This window comes from Antennarius striatus, chromosome 1 (genome assembly GCF_040054535.1).
Source record: "Antennarius striatus isolate MH-2024 chromosome 1, ASM4005453v1, whole genome shotgun sequence".
In the NCBI taxonomy this organism is placed as follows: Eukaryota; Metazoa; Chordata; class Actinopteri; order Lophiiformes; family Antennariidae; genus Antennarius; species Antennarius striatus.
This window is the reverse complement of record NC_090776.1, coordinates 18913375-18929729: the sequence shown is the minus strand read 5'-3', so window position 1 is coordinate 18929729 and position 16355 is coordinate 18913375. Positions and strand designations below refer to the sequence as shown.

Here is a 16355-nt window from a genome sequence, read left to right as displayed (position 1 = left end):
GGAGTAACAGAAACGCAATGCAATTCCCAAGATAACGATTTATACAATGTCTTTTTCATGATAATAAAACACTCTTGGTTTAATTAGTGTAGTTTTAATGACGGCACTGAAAGCTTATTTTAACGCTGAGCTTTTAATTTAAAATATAATTTAATTATACCGTTAAATTGCATTTGATGATGGTTTGTTCTCCAGATGGACTGCAAGAGAATGTAGTATATATATAGATCGAGAAATTCAGATTGCTGCAGGATTTATCCATTTCAGTCTAATTTTAAATACAGTAATTGTAAAAGAAAAAGAGGTGATGAGACGCCCCGCCGTTGTTGTCACTTTGAATACTTCCTGTTTTATTTTGAAGGGTTGTGTTACACTTCCGTCAAACTTCCTCTTTACGCTCAAGTCGTTTCCGGTGTTTCTGTGCCATCTTCTCTCCTTTATAACTTTTATTCCCTCGCCCTTCACCTGTCCAATCTCCTTTTTAACGCTTGTTAGTCTTTTTTTTAATCACTAATATCACTTTTTAATTCTTTCCCCTCATGTTATTTTCTTGTTTTGTTTTGATTTTTTTTTTTTTTTTTTGGGGTGGGGGTCTCTAAGATTACCTGGTTTATGTCTCTTACCTGTTCCTTTGATTTCATATTTGTCTGCTATGCTGATCCTCAAAATTTTTATTAATTTTTGCCCAACCTTCACTAATTTGAGCTGCTTGGACACGTAAATCTAGAAAGTTGTCGGGATGCACTCCAAAATGCATTTATTTTTAGCGGTAATAAATATAATTGTAGGATCAGGAGTCACATAAACAACATGCAGACTGATCATATAAACCTTTCTAAAGATATGAGATCTAAATTTAAAAATCAGTAACACTCCTGCCTCCCTTTCTCCTTCTCTGGTCCAGCTTCTTGTTCTTCCATTTGCCCTTTTCATACCTCACAAAAAGGTCAAAGGAGCGTCTCATTAATATCTGTTATGTTTTACTTCGTCTTCTGACTAAAGGTCACGGAGCAGTGTGATAGAATTAAATACCGACAAGGAAATGAGAAATGTGACATCAGAAAATGTTTGTCTTTGTCCCCGATTAAGGGAGGTCATCACAAATCTGAGAAGACATCACACGACTTAGGCATTCAGATATTAGAAATGAGCAGAAAGGTTGTCTGATCCATTCCCTCTATATCAAAACACGAACTGAAACACTTCCAACTGATTTTTGTTTTCTTCAATCCTCCTTGATGAAAATCCCAATCTGATCCAAGTAGTGTGTTCACATGTCTGTGATAGTTTAAAACTGAATGACTTCATCTCTTGAATGCATTTTATTTATGGCAATACGTGTGTGTGTGTGTGTGTGTGTGTGTGTGTGTGTGTGTGTGTGTGTGTGTGTGTTGTAAACATTTACAGTAAACAGTAAACCACACACTGCTATCGATGCCAACAGAGGTAACATTACATTCACACATCCTTTTACTAATTTTGACAGTGCAGTTGTTTCTCTAAATTGCAGGAAGCACATAAGAATACAAACAGGAAGTGCTGTACGATAGCAGGGATTTCAAAATAAGAGCTTTCCTCTAACTGGTTTCATAAATGGTAATAATTTTTAAATAAACTGTAATGAATAATATCAATACACTCTAATGAAGCCTGAGATATATTAATGATATTTAAGTGAAGCAATAGTTCAGCAGGAACCGTCTATATGGTTAAATGTAAATTTACTCCCATCAAAAAGATATTCAGATTAACTGTTTATACAAGAAAAGCTATCAAGACACATTTCTATGTCGACATTCAAACGTATTATGGTCGCTTGGAAAATGAAAAATATAGTGAAATAATGTTGAGTAAAGTGTATAAATATGTTTATGAATAAGAGCACTGCTCCCTTAAAAATCCACTTGATAAAGATGTAATCAGACTAATATATCAGTACAGAGTCTTTGTACGACATGTAAGAGCGGGTCTGTGATGTACAGTAACAGAACAATTAGTCACAATAACACCAGAAGATAAGTTGGTGCACAGAAACAACACAATCTTTTGTTCAAATTCAATTTTTTCTCCAAATAGTTGTGATTTGAAGTCACGTTTAATCATTTGACGCCCTTGTCTTCAGGGATAACAACCCCTCCTGCTTCTCACGTATGTAAAGTTTTATTCCAGGGTCTTCAGCTGCCATCAGATGGGAACACTGATATTATTGCAGACCACGGAACAGAATAATACCTGAAGCTGCTCTCGGTTCACGTCTGTTCAGACATGATGCCTCCTGAACTTGAGAGAGTTTCTCCTCTTCCTCTTCCTGTGGCTCTGCTCCCTCCTGTCCGACCAGGGGAATCCGTCCTCGGGGGTCCTGAAGGCCTCATCGTACTCGTCGCTGTCGGACTCTGCCTCGGCTGCAGGGAAAACTCTGTCCGGGAAAACCTCTTTCAGCTTGGAGACAAAGAACGCCTCCAGGCTGCGGCCGGCTTGAGCCACCTCAGAATCAGGCTAAATGGAACGGAAAAGATAGACGCTACCGGTCAGACGACACACAGTGATCGATTATACACAGGTAGTCCTCAAGATATGAACATTCAGAGATACGAACAAACACCTTATCCGACTACTGCAGTTCCACTTTCTGCCAAAACCCCCTTGGGGGCAGCGTTGCTGCATTCTGTTGGGTTTCCCTCTACGTAAAAGCCCTTCCAAATACAGTGGTACCTCTACTTACGAAATTAATTGGCTCCGGAAGAAATTACATAAGTAGAAAATTTCGTAGGTAGAGACGCGTTTTCCATGCAAATGCCCTAATCCGTTCCAAGCCCACAAAAATTCCGACAGAAATGTTTTATAAAGCATAAAAATGCATCAAAACATGTAACAAATACATGTTACAGTTAGATTATTACACAATAAATGAGAGTTGTGCATAAAGTAAAAAACAAAGAATAGAGTAAAGAATAATAATGACGGTCATTTACCTTTTGACTGCTGTCCCCATTGTTTTTTGCCCTCTTTGGTTCATGCGCTCCTATCTCATGATGCCGAACAACAGAGTGAATTCCAGTCCTCCTTTTGAACTTCTCCAACCACCCACGCAATGCCTTAAACTACTTAAACTTCCTTTTGTTTTAATAACGTGTCAATTGTAGATGCATAACGGCCATACTCTTTGGCAAGATCAACCAAACGCATCCCTTTTTCATGCTTTTCTATTATCTCTTGCTTTGTTTGTATGGAGAAAAAAACTCTTCTCCGTCTTTCCTTTTCCTCTTTTCTCCGTCACTTTCTTGGGGTCCATAGTGAATACTCTAAAAGTTAATATATTTTCGCAAAACTATCAGACTACCTCACGGGTCGAGAGCCGAATGACGAGGACCCTGCATAAACCCTAGCTCCACACAGACGTCCCTCTTAGCCAATGGGATGCCAGGAAGATACTAGGTAATAGCCAATAGCAGAGCAGCTATGAGAATGTTGCGTTCAGGAACCTGTGGGAGCTGCGAGTATCAGCCGATACTGTATTTTTACATTACGTAAGTCGAAATTTCTTTCATAACTAGAGGCAATATTTTCCTGCTGAGAAATTTCGTAAGTAGAAAATTTCATAAGTAGAGACATTCGTAAGTAAAGGTACCACTGTATCTGTTCATGCAATTAGGCAATCTACAAATAAAAGTTGATTGATTGACTGATCATCAATATCAACAGTGACTGACTGCTGTTGATAATCTTAAAAACTGGTGGAGAGTTCCTTAAAGTGTTTACTTCTTCTTCTCAAGGATTAAATTATCAGGATTAAAGTTTATCATAAACTAATCTGGATTAAAATGATCATGTGAACCACGAGTGACGCTTTTAATATGATTATATGTTTTTATTCTGATTTATTGTACAATAACATGATATTATGAGCTTTTAATGGTTTTCTAGTGATTTTAGGAGTCCAGTATTTGTGTTGGACAGACATAAAGTTGAGAGGAATGATGTAACCTTGAGCTTTATTTTTCCATGTTTCGTGGGGTTTTTTTTAAAAACCAATATATAATCGAGGAAGACATACCTCTAAACGACCTGAACCTGTATTTTATTTATTCTGTGTTGTTTTAATGTCCTGTAATTGTTTCTGATCAGTCTGAGGGAATATAACTTTAGTATTTAGAGTAGTAATGACATTACTTTAGTATTTAGAGTAGTAACGACATGACTTTAGTATTTCGAGCAGTAATGACATTTAAATAACGTCAAATGAAAATTATAGATGGAAATTCAATAAATAACAATTTACGAACAATTTGTTTTACAAACAGCTTCACAGAACCAGTTGTGTTCGTATGTTGAGGACTACCTGTAGTCACTAACAGTTTATACAATGTGACAAACACAACTTTTAACTTACATAATTGAACTTTGCACAGTTTTGGAACATTAGAAAGACGTCATCGACAAACTGTTGTGGTGTCCTGTAGCGTCGGACGCTCCTCCTGCTGAGTCTGGCTCTGATCATGGACAGATCCACCGGCCTCCTGATGATCTGGTAGTAGTGACGAGCCTGCGTCACAGAGGAGTCACGTTTAAGACTCCTTCCTGTTGTGTCTTCATATGATTGTAGTCTTCCTTTGTGAGACGGCCGTCACTCACCTGTGGGCTGACGGGCTCCTGGAAGGGGGCGCTCAGGACATTACTGAGGACCAGGAGAGTCAGTCGCTCACATTTCTACCAAAAGTCCAACAAACATGAAAGACACTCATCATAAACGCAGGAAAAGGAGGCGCCGTGGTGAATATAAAGCTGCTGATCGTACGACCTACCCTCTGATCGGCGTCGGGCAGTCCGTGTGCCGACCCATGTTCTCCAGGCCGTTTCTCGTTCTCATAGTCGTACAGGACCTCCGGCTGCAGGACGTCCCTGCAGAGGCTGCACACCCAGTCGCCCCTGGAGAGGATGAGAGTCAGAATCAGGACCAGCGGGCGGAGGGGGGGTGGAACGACGGGGTATGACGCTTACGAGGGGAAGCTCAGCAGAGGCGGGACGTGGCAAGACAGGTGGAAGACTTTGGGGCAGCGGTCGCAGCACAGCAGGTCGCCTCCGATCAGACACACGGCGCAGAAGTCCTCGCTCTCCATCTCGGCGGCGTCCCGGTCAGTCTGGAGCTCGGGGCACCTTAGAGCGGCGGGGTTTGCGATCAGAAGAGTCTTCTGATCTGGACCGATGGGGGACTCCTCCTCCTGGTCGGAGTGAAGGGGTCGCGGATCGTCGGACGCCGCTTCCTGTTCGGATTCTACGTTGAGTTCAGACCCCTGGGAGTCCGGATGCTGATCGGACAGAATGTCGGAATCCGTCTCCGTCTGGAAACTTGGGTTAGACTCCGGTTGGGTGTCTGACTCCATCTCAGCATCACATGACTCTGGATCAGCATCCAGACCCTGGACGTCATCTGATCCAGCTCCTGCATCAGATACTGGTTCATCATTAACACTCTGTTCTGACTCCCTTCCTGTATCGGCGTCAGCACCGAGTCCCAGCTCTCCTGTGGTCACTGGGTTCCCCCCCGCCAGACATTCCAGTTCGGAGGAAGACGCACAAGAACCACCGACACCTTCTGACCGGGGGTCAGAGTCAGAGTCCAGAGCGGAAGAACTCTTCAGGGCATAAAACACGGTCTGAGAGCTGGTGCCCCCCGGGGGGTCAAACTCACTGGCAGTGGTGTGTGTGTTGGTCTGATGACACTTCACACGCTCAGGGCACGATGGTTGTGGGAGTGTGCGCGGGGTCCTCGTAGCTGCACACCCTCCACCAGTTGTCCCCTACGTTTACAACAAAAGAAGTGTTGGGATTTCAAAATCAAATCAAAGAAAGGTACAATGGAATCTCAAGATATGAGTTATTTGAGATATGAGTCGTCACTCTGTTTATATTTTTGTTCGACATACAAGCAAAAATCCGAGATACGAGTCGTGCTTTAGGACACTTCTACTAGTTGGTGGATGGATACAACATCAGTGAGACCGGATCTCGTTCTCGTGTGTTCTCATGATTTTTGCGTTTCTTTTCATTCTCTATCATTGTAAGCGTAACTTATATATATATATATATATATATATATATATAAAAATTATACACAGGTAAAGTCTGCATGTCTATTGGTTGATAATAAAGTGATAATAATGTGGGGGTTTGGGGTTTTTTTTTCGAGGCTGGAAGGGATTAAAATGCTTGAGTTATTTTAAATGGGGAAAATTTGTTTGAATTACGAGCTCAGTCACAGAACGGATTAAATTTGTATTTTAAAGTACTGCTATACTCAAACAAAAGGCATAAAATAAATTCTGGCATAAATAATCTATGTTTCAGGTATTTTATTTTTTAATTACAGGAGTGGATACAGCAGAAGAGGTAATGTAGCGCCCTCTAGTGTCTGAGTAATTGTTGATGAAATGTAGTCATTTCCCCCACTAGTCAGTCATCTTCAGATTACCACCACTGTGTCCGCCGCAGCGGGTCACTGTAACAGTAAGTCTAATATCAATAAATATGCATTTTAATCTTTAGTTGAAAGAGGAAGTAAACCAACCAAAATCCTGTGGTTGTGAGATTTAAAAAAAAAAGTATCAGTACTGTCAATTCTTATTTGAACCACCTCCTTTCTTTATATTCATCTTTCTTCTGATCAAAGCGACTTACTTCAGGCACTGCATCATGGGAGATCTTCTGCTGCGGGTGGGTTTTGTTCCCGTCAGCCCCGCTGACAAGTAGGGGGTCGCTCTGCCGTCGTCCGTGTGGGGGGAGTTGAGACACCAGGACTTTGAGTCGCTCCAGACAAACCACCGGGACCCTGGGCCCCCCCGGGTCCTTCTGAATGTTCCTGATGGTGAACCACAAAGATCTCATTCCCCCCATCTGTTCCTGCGCAGCAGTTCAACCCGATGGTGCTAACTAACCTGTGGGGGGCGCTGGTCGACGCCTTGCTCCTCCCCCCCGCATCAGGATCCACCTCTGGGTTTAAATCAGTAAAGAAAACCCGCTGAGTCAGCAGTAAAGCATCTCCACAGGTAATGATCACATGACCTCCAGCACCTGGCTCCGTCTTGTAGGACGCTGGAGATGGGCGGTCTCTGGAAGGCGTGGCATTGGATGGCGTTTCCATGACGACACACGGGACTCCGTCTGAGGCCCTCCTCTGGCTGGGACCCGGAGCAGTGCTCTGAGGGCAAAGGTCAACGTAGGACTGAAGTTAAGGTTTTACCAGTTTTAACAATGACTCCACTCAGGATACCCACAATGCAACTCAACGGACAACAGACCAGTGGGACATTTAGCAGCTGCTAGCGTAGCCCAGAGGCGTTCTGATTTAATTCTACCTTATTTGCGGCTCCTGCCTCCACACCACTGGTGCATCCTGGGGGTTTTTCAGCGTGGGGGGCGGCGGACGGGGCAGCCAGTTCTGTGGGGATGCTCTGGGATCGTCTAGCTGTCCTGGCGCAGACCAAACCGGGACTCAGTCTGCTCCTCTGCGCGTCAGATTCACGCTGGAGATCCGACAGCGACGCCTCCAGGGACGATCGCTGTCACACACAGACACACACACACACACACACACACACACACACACACACACACAGACACACACACACACACACACATTTCAGAGCCCATTCCTAATAAACACGATGACCCACTCATACCGGCAATGAAAGGTTTGCTTCCGACATTAATTCTCATATGTAAATATAAACGATGAGACCAGAGTCCCCACAAAGCCCCTCCAGACTCATGCAGTGTGTTTATCTCCCCCCAGCAGCCGGGCTGACAAATCGTTTCACACCTGTCCTTCTTTTTTTAACACCTCCTCCTTCTTTTATTCCAGCGCTCCATCATGAATATTCAGGAAGAGTGTATCATGTGATTAAAACAGTTACCTGATCCGAGCCCCCGACTATAATCCCCTCCTTCTGAAAAGACAGTGAGGTGGAGGAATTTATCTCCTCAAACCAACCCCCCCACACCCCCAAGTGACTCATTAATGACAGGTTAAGTACATAAATAACCCCCCCAGAGTGTTCCTATCCTTTCCCGGCGCTTTGACTTGATGAGGTAAATCTTTGAGGGGTGATGATGACGAGTAGCCCCCCCCCCGCCTCCGGGGGGCGCCACTATGAATAGTTCAGCTGTGATTGTTTTCTGCCTCACCCTCCCTTCATTAACGCGGGAGAGCGTTTCTGTGGCACCATCTGGTTTGTTTGGGGGTTTTTTTGGAGGGGGGGGGCTGTCAAAGGTGTAACGGTGTGACGCTACCGTAAAATAAAGAGTCGTTTCAGGCAGAGATTAATTAAAACTGAGCGACGCTTCAACCCAACAGCCGTCAGCGTCGGGACAGAATAAATATAGAATAACAGGAGGTATTTGTTCTAAATTAGCAGGTTTTACCCTTTTGTTTGAAGTTTAACTTCATTTTTAGAGGTTTTTCAAACAGGACTTAGAAGAACTTTACAGAAACTCATGTTTGTGAAGTTATTGGTTCTAAATTTAACCGTTACATTTTAAGTTTAAACATTTAAATCTGGGGTGTCAAACTCATTTTCACTGAGGGCCACATCAGGATAACAGCTGTCCTCAAAGGGCCAGATGTAACTAATAAATGTAACTAAATGTAACTCAGTGTAATGTAACATACATGTAACTACTCCTATAACTCTGAATTTATTACTTATTCAAACATTATTACTTATTACAAACATTAAAAATATGTTCTAACATAAATCCTTTTAATTTATCAGGTTATTAAATCAGAGAATAAAAGTAATAAAGGTTTAAGTACTGCATTGTGGGAAATGTAGTTTTTGTTCAAAGCACACTTTCGATCTATTTATTTTTAGACACTCTGACCTTTAATAATCTCGGGGGCCACATTAAACTATGTTAAATGCTCGCTCTCACCCTGTCGTCTCTTTGTGGTCCGACCATCAGCTCTGGTCTGGTCCTCTGTTGTTCTGGTCTGGGTTCTGACTGGACCGGTTGGACCGGACCGTCCCCCGGGTCTCGGCTCCCGGCTGACCCCCCGCCCTCGTCTGACCTGCATCTGTCCTCCCAGAGGTCCTCAGTCGTCACGTCTCCATGCAGGCTGACATCCTGCTGCGGAGCGGCGGGGGCCAGACAGTGACCTGACCTGTGGTCCAGGTCGGGGTCCGGATGGACTTCCCTGTGGCCCCCATATAGGAAAGCTTTCATCTGGGGGGGCGTCTGAGCGGATGGCGTCCCCTGACTGCACCCCAGCTGAACGCATTCGACCAGCGGGACAGGTGATGAGGAGGGGAGGTGTGACGACGAGCTACTTGGGTCCCAGCGTCTCTGGAGCTGCAGGTTCTGGTGGGGGGGGGCGGGCTGGAGGCAGCTGGGGCCACACCTGGAGCTGCAGAAGGCGTCCATACCAGACGCACCGGGGGGGGGCAACGGGACTCCGTGCAGGCAGCATATCTGCGGCTCACAGCAGGAAGTCTGGAAACCACAGCCCCCCACCCGGGACCGGTGACACGCAGACGGCAGAGCCAGGCAGCTGATTGGCTGAGGCCTGAGGATGCTGGAGCAGGCCACGCCCTGAGGATATGGACAGGTTCCCCCCTCAACGGTTAACTGGCCTGTAGGGGGACACGGAATTAAAAAAAATTATTATCAGTGCTAAAATACTCATACATGATATAAAATAATCAGACTCCATCTCTGGACGGTGCGTCTACCTAAACTGGACACCTGCTGGGTCCAGTAACTGGCGTCCCAGTTGAATCTGATCTTGATGGGAGTCCAGGAGTCGGAGACGAGAGACGGCTCCAGGAGCTGCTGCATCTGGAGGGAGATCTGACAGACACATTTTTTCTATGTGTAAACTACAAGACAGGTTCTGCAAAGACGACGTCATCAATGATGCCATCAGTGATGTCATCGGTGATGTCATCAGTGACGTCATCTCTGATGAGGTGTCCCTTCAGAAAGGAACAGGATGCTGCAGACGATGCTGAACGAGTGAAGACACTCTTTGAAGCCAAAGATTCAGAATCGAACCACCGAGAACAAAAACGTTCAGATGAAAAGTATTGAACTATAATAACCTGATGCTCTTCATCTGTTGGAGACAAGAAGTCTCTCTAAAGCCTGGATCCTTTAAAATATTCAGTCGAACCTGGAGATACGACTTTAGTATAAACTAAGAAGTCAAGGACATTTCCTCCATTTACAGCAACTACAATCATTTTCGTGGTAAAGAACGAGATCCGATCTCACTGATGTTGGATATTTAATAAGAATAACAGAATAACTCTCTCTTTTCTGCCTTAGTAAGTGTGTGTAGTTAATGTTAAACATTAAAACAGTTTATAGAAGTGATTCTGTCATAATTTTTAGTTATCACAAACATTTTAAAATCCAAAACGACAAATAAGATGCATTTTATTTTGACAAGCTGAGCTGTACTTCCTGTCACTGTAACTTTACTTTAAAGAACTGTGTGTTAGTAATCGGATTACCAGAGCCCTGCTGAACAGCACCGGGTCCCCAGAGTGGGGGGTCGTCGCCCAGGTGATGAACTTTTGGATGTGGTCCAGCTGGCCACAAACCTCTATCGCCCCCTGCAGGTGGTCCTCCAGACGCCGCTGGACGTCCTCTGAGATCGTCTGTCGATAAAAACAGGAACCGTCACTGAGGATTAAACCTCAGTTATTCTTGTCTGACAGATTATCATGTGATTTAATTTGCTTTCAAGACAAATTAAATCCCAGATATTTCAGAGACCGTCTGAAGAAAAAAAAAGTCATTACCTGCAGCTGCTCTATTAATAGGTTGGCTCGTTTGTTCAGCTCGTTCATCATAATCATCTTTGCCATTTTAATCTGGTTCTCTGCCTTCCTGTGTGCGATCTTCACTCCACGAAGTCTGTCAGGCGTAAAGGGAATAAACGGCTCCGTTCCATTGGTGGAATTTAGAGGAGAATTCATGCATGCACTTTCTGGGTCCACACAGATCCTTGACGAGTCCAGACCTACCTGTCCTGGGTTTGTTTGGCGCCATTCTCCACCGCTGACCTCCTCTCCTCCACCTGAACCATCAGACGGTCAAACAGCCAGCGCTGCTCCTGCAGGGCTCTGCTGGTCTGGATCACCCTAAAACACACCAGAGAACCCCCAAAGTTCACGTGTGTGTGTGTGTGTGTGTGTGTGTGTGTGTGTGTGTGTGTGTGTGACCGACCTGTGGTTTTTGTGGGAGGTCAGCTGACAGCTGCTGCAGCACAGAAGGTCACATGACTCACAGAAGATCTCCAGGGGTTCCTGTCTGTGAGAATGGCACATGGGGGGGGGCCGAGGGTACGACCCTGAAGGACAGACGGGGGGAGGCGAGGGAGGGGGAACTTGTCAGATCGTTCTTTTAAAGGGACGACGTGTGTTCTGTTCCTACGCCGCCCTGCAAAGCCAAAGCGCAGTATCTGCATCCATGTGAACAGATTAAGAAAATTAGTTTTCATTTTTATTTTTTTTTATGTCACTAAACATCCAAAAATAAATGAAATCCCCGAAAATACAGCAGCAGAAGAAATAAATTCTGAACAATCTGAGAATACAAATGCAGATACTGTGCTTTGCCTTTGTACGGCAACATATTTTGGACAAAAAACATAACAGCATTTTTACACTTAAGTTTGTTATTTTTTGCATTAAACAAAACTAAACGAGTTCATCACAAGATATAAACTAGTTTAGCCAACCAGCTCCTGGCTCTTCATTAATTTCTTATCAAACACTCAGTGAGAAATGAATTTCAGCCTCCACTGCACCCATTTAGATCCTCACACCCCGGCCACCAAATTAGGAACGATGTTTTCCAGGATTTATTGCTCTATGTTATTGCCGTGGAAACGGAGGTTTTATCCCTCAATCTTTTTTTTTTTAACTCTCTATTTGTCAAATCTGTGCAGCGTTTACTCCCTGCTAAAAATGGAGCCATTAGATCAGTTAAATCTTGGATGAATTTTGTTGGCATGCGAAAATCATATTGTGATTCCGTCCAACAACAAAACCCTCTGATGGGCAGAACAAAAACACTTCCTCCTCCTGGTGTCCACGCAGCTCAAACAGGTGAGCACAACTTTAACGGAGGCACATGCAGCCAGGTGGGTGCAGCCGGGGCATCGGCCCTCGTCTGACCGACCACATCGTGTTCGGTTCCCATCAGTGACGCTCATGAAGGCGTTCCAGACCTGCAGGAAGCGGCTGAGAGCACACGCCTCCAGCCTCCTGAGCGTCTTTAAATAGCGACGCTCTGATGTCATTAAACCAATCAGACGCTTTGGTATCTGGGCCACGTTAAAGACACACAGAATGAAACACGTGTTAAGTTATCGGCCGTCGCCGCCATGCATTATTCATGGCAGCGTGTTCCTGACAAACAGACGCAGCTGGGGGGGAAACAAACATCTTTCAGGTGGCGGTGGCGGCTAATGATCCGTCAAGCTGCTGCAGCGGAAACACAACCGTTGATGCATGCAGGTGTTTGTTTTTTTTGCCTTGTCCAGAGCTGCAGCCCCTCTGGTGCAGGTCAGGACGCTGGGGGGCGCCGGGGGCTGGGGGGGGTCTCTGGTGCTGGTGCACATCAGTGCACGGGTAGCACAACCACTTGTTGCAGAGCGTACACAAGCTGCGAGCCATCGCCGGCTCGGAACACTCCGAGCATCTCTGAAAGGACACACACACACACACACACACCACTTTGGGCGAACATCGTGCTTACATCAGACGGATGTGAGAGAACTTGAAGCTGCACTAAAAACAGTTTGAGGCCGTAAAAACACAAAATGTGTAAATAAATGATCAGAAATCAGCGTCAAACACGGAGTTAACGGATTTAAAGTCATCAGACGTCTGAAATCATTCTAACGTTCTAACATCCGTCAGAAGGAACTCCTGTCGCTTTAAGACGAATGAATGGATCCAGAATCAGTTTTAAACCATCGCAGAACATCGGACCCATCCTACCTTCTCCATGTCCACGCTGTCAGAGCGGAAGCTTCTGCTGCTGCCGCTGCGACGGGATGCAGACGGGATGCAGACGGGATGCAGACGGGATGCAGACGGGACGCAGACGGGACGCAGACGGGATGCAGACGGGATGCAGACGGGTTCCTGAAGCCTTGGCAGCAGCAGATCTGAAGCTTCTACTTCAGCTTCAGCCTCAGGAAGCGGCGCGCGCTGAGAGGTGCCCCCCCCCCAGGAGGAGACAGCTTACATGACAGCCTCACCGCGCTCTCTCCTCCCTCGATTCATCCCAGAGCCGGACCCCCCCATGGCGTCGGAGGAGAGGTGTCACATTCAGATCCTCTGCTGCCTCCTAAAGAGAGAGAATCTGATCCTTTCCTTAAATCATCTGCAGAATAACTGGGACTTGGGGAGAGAAGATAATTATTCTTTATAGGACAAAACCTCCCCTGAAGCTCCACCGAACTGGGGGGTGGGGTGGCGGTGGAGTGACCTACAACGAGGACGGAGGAAGGAACTGTGCTGTAAGCAGCTTCTGGTTGTGTGGGGGGGTCAGGTGATGCTGCTGTGGGTCAAGGGGGGGGGGCATCTTCTCATCATCAGCACAAAACGGGGGCGCGTCCCAGCAGAGATCCGCCGTACCTCCCCAGGAACCGTCAGGGGCCGTGGAAATAAAACAAACCCTCAAACGGGATGAGGATCCGACGCGTCTGCCTGACGACAACACCCCCCCCCCCCGCCCCCCGCAGCCTGACCTACAAATCATCATCATCATCATCATCATCAGACCCAGTTTGAAACATAATTATCCCGTCGTGCCCCCCCCCCGCCCCTCTCTCAGCTCAGCGGCGCCTCCAAGGTGCACGTTTGCTCCCCCCTGCCCCGGCTCGAGGGCACTAAGGCACCATTGGGCCTGAGGGCATCTCGCAGCATCGCTATGGTTATGCAGCCGTGTCACTTCCTGTTTGCTGCTACAGCTCTGAACCGACACTCCCAGCCACTAGGTGTCACTCTAGAGCAATCACTGACAGCATTCAAACCAGGAAATAAACCGATCCAGAGCCAGGATCTGAATCCAGACAGGCTTCAGAATTGAACCAGATCTTCTGTGGTTTAAGACGCAGCGTTACACAAAGTTTCATCAAAATCCACTCACAACTTTTAGAATATATGCAGCCAAAATCAGACAATCTGCTGAGACAGGAGGGTTTGAATAAAGGGGCCACAAAAACACACACAATTAATGCTCCTTATAGAGGCTTTAATACAAAATGTATGCTGACAATATACTGATGACTGTTGTCTATTTAATTTAGCATTTCTAATCTGCAAAATTAAAATACAGTGATACCTCTACTTACGAATGTCTCTACTTACGAAATTTTCTACTTACGAAATTTCTCAGCAGGAAAATATTACCTCTACTTACGAAAGAAATTTCGACTTACGTAATATAAAAACACAGTATCGGCTGATACTCGAATAAAAACACAGTATCGGCTGATACTTGAATCTCCCACAGGTTCCTGAACGCAACATTCTCATAGCTGCTCTGCCATTGGCTATTACCTATTACCTATTACGTATCTTCCTGGCATCCCATTGGCCACTATGTGGCGCTAGATCGGTGCTTATGGAGTGAATCGGCATTCGGCTCTGACCCGTGAGGTAGTCTGATAGTTTGGAACAAATGCAATAACTTTTTGAGTACGTATTCGCTATGGACCCCAAGAAAGTGACGGAGAAAAGAGGAAAAGAGAAGACGAGGCAAAGAGTTTTTTTGTCCATACAAACAAAACAAGAGATCATAGAAAAGCATGAGAAGGGGACGCGTTTGGTTGATCTCGCCAAACAATATGGCCAAAGATCTACAATCGACACGTTATTAAAACAAAAGGAAGTTTAAGGAGTTTAAGGCATCACGTGGGTGGTTGGAGAAGTTCAAAAGGAGGACTGGAATTCACTCTGTTGTTCGGCATCGTGAGATAGGAGCGCATGAACCAAAGAGGGCAAAAAACAATGGGGACAGCAGTTAAAAGGTAAATGACCGTCATTATTATTCTTTATTCTATGTTTTTACGTTATGCACAACTCTCATTTATTGTGTAGTAATTGTAACATGTATTTGTTACATGTTTTGATGCATTTTTATGCTTTATAAAACATTTATGTCGGAATTTTTGTGGGCTTGGAACAGATTAGGGCATTTGCATGGAAAACGTGTCTCTACTTACGTAATTTTCTACTTATGCAATTTCTTCTGGAGCCAATTAATTTCGTAGGTAGAGGTACCACTGTAATTCTCTTTCATCACCTCCAGATGAGTTGTGTCCACTAAGCGTGTTTAACTTGGATTCTACGCAAAAATATTCTAAACATTAAATCCGACTATCGAGCTACTTTCAATAAACCGTAAAAAATTAATTCCAAGACAGAGAGTTTATTTGTGTAAATTCATTTATCGTGACAGGATTATTAGAGACAGCTCCAATATTTCCTCAGAGAACTGGAGAAATTAGGACAAATGGTTCTGAAATTCTATTTAAAAACGTCCCTGCAGCCAAGATTAATGGAAATATCTCAGTCAACTCACTTCTAGGGATGATTTAAAAACCAAGAAACATTCTCAAACCTTAATGCCGAAGTGTCACTCTGCCAGCGTGGTTAAAGAATTATTCATTTTACATAACTCTAAAACAAACATGAAATCCAGGGGTGGATCTGATCCAGTGATGTGGTTCCTGCTTGACATTTATAAGCCATAAAATAAAAATAAACCCTCAGCAGCAGCATCTCGTGAAAGCTGTGGGAATTCGGGATTTCCGTTTCCTCCTGTCGTGACGCGTCTGTCTCCGGTTCCATATGTTCACCGACGCGTCGGTCTGACGGCACTTTATTAACGCCGAGCGCGTCAGTCAAACCCGCAGAGGATCTGCCCCCGCATCTGCCCCCCGCACCCCCCACCACCCCACTCACCCCTCAGCTCCAGCGTTACAAAGTGCGCATCAGATTCCGCCCCGATCGCAGCATCATGGCGCAACTGTAGGACAGCGAGGCGCGGAGAGGAACAATTACGCACCAATTAATTCCGCTCGTTGAGCGTGTGTGTGTGTGTGTGTGTGTGTGTGTGTGTGTGTGTGTGTGTGTGTGTGTGTGTGTGTGTTTTCAGTCCCGCGGACACGGAGCTGTCTGCCTCGGTGTTTAACTTCTGTCGGGCCGTCAGGTGCGCGTCAGCCCCCCTTCCTTCCTCCCCGGGGGGGGTTTATTCCCTTTATAATAACATCACCATCACGCCGTTCTTTTGTTTTGTTTTCTTACCTCTTCCCGTGATGCTCCGCGCGTCACCTC

General features: G+C 45.3%; 1 protein-coding gene across 2 annotated transcripts; it reads right to left on the bottom strand.

Annotated features, from left to right (window-relative positions):
- Positions 1-1307: 1307 nt before the first annotated feature.
- Positions 1308-16353, bottom strand: trim66 (tripartite motif containing 66). 2 transcript variants are annotated; one of them, XM_068341049.1, is made up of 18 exons: positions 16326-16353; positions 13008-13359; positions 12539-12707; positions 11227-11350; positions 11025-11141; positions 10800-10914; positions 10509-10655; positions 9726-9843; positions 8929-9626; positions 7353-7556; positions 7069-7195; positions 6933-6987; positions 6676-6856; positions 4999-5798; positions 4803-4926; positions 4633-4707; positions 4391-4543; positions 1308-2496 (listed from the first exon to the last, which is right to left on the bottom strand). In XM_068341049.1, exons 2-18 carry the CDS (start codon positions 13014-13016, stop codon positions 2260-2262), a joined length of 3453 nt encoding a protein of 1150 aa, XP_068197150.1. In that variant the 5' UTR covers positions 13017-13359; positions 16326-16353; the 3' UTR covers positions 1308-2259. The 2 variants fall into 2 exon arrangements, with proteins under 2 accessions (XP_068197150.1, XP_068197077.1); XM_068340976.1 differs by lacking the exon at positions 16326-16353 and having other exon boundaries at positions 13008-13794.
- Between the last annotated feature and the right edge of the window lie 2 nt (positions 16354-16355).

Coding starts and splice junctions, on each gene's coding strand:
- trim66 (XM_068341049.1), bottom strand. Junction 10,915..11,024: donor GCCAAACAAACCCAGGACAG/GTAGGTCTGGAC, acceptor TACGCCTGACAG/ACTTCGTGGAGTGAAGATCG. Junction 4,708..4,802: donor TGCCCGACGCCGATCAGAGG/GTAGGTCGTACG, acceptor GACTTTTGGTAG/AAATGTGAGCGACTGACTCT.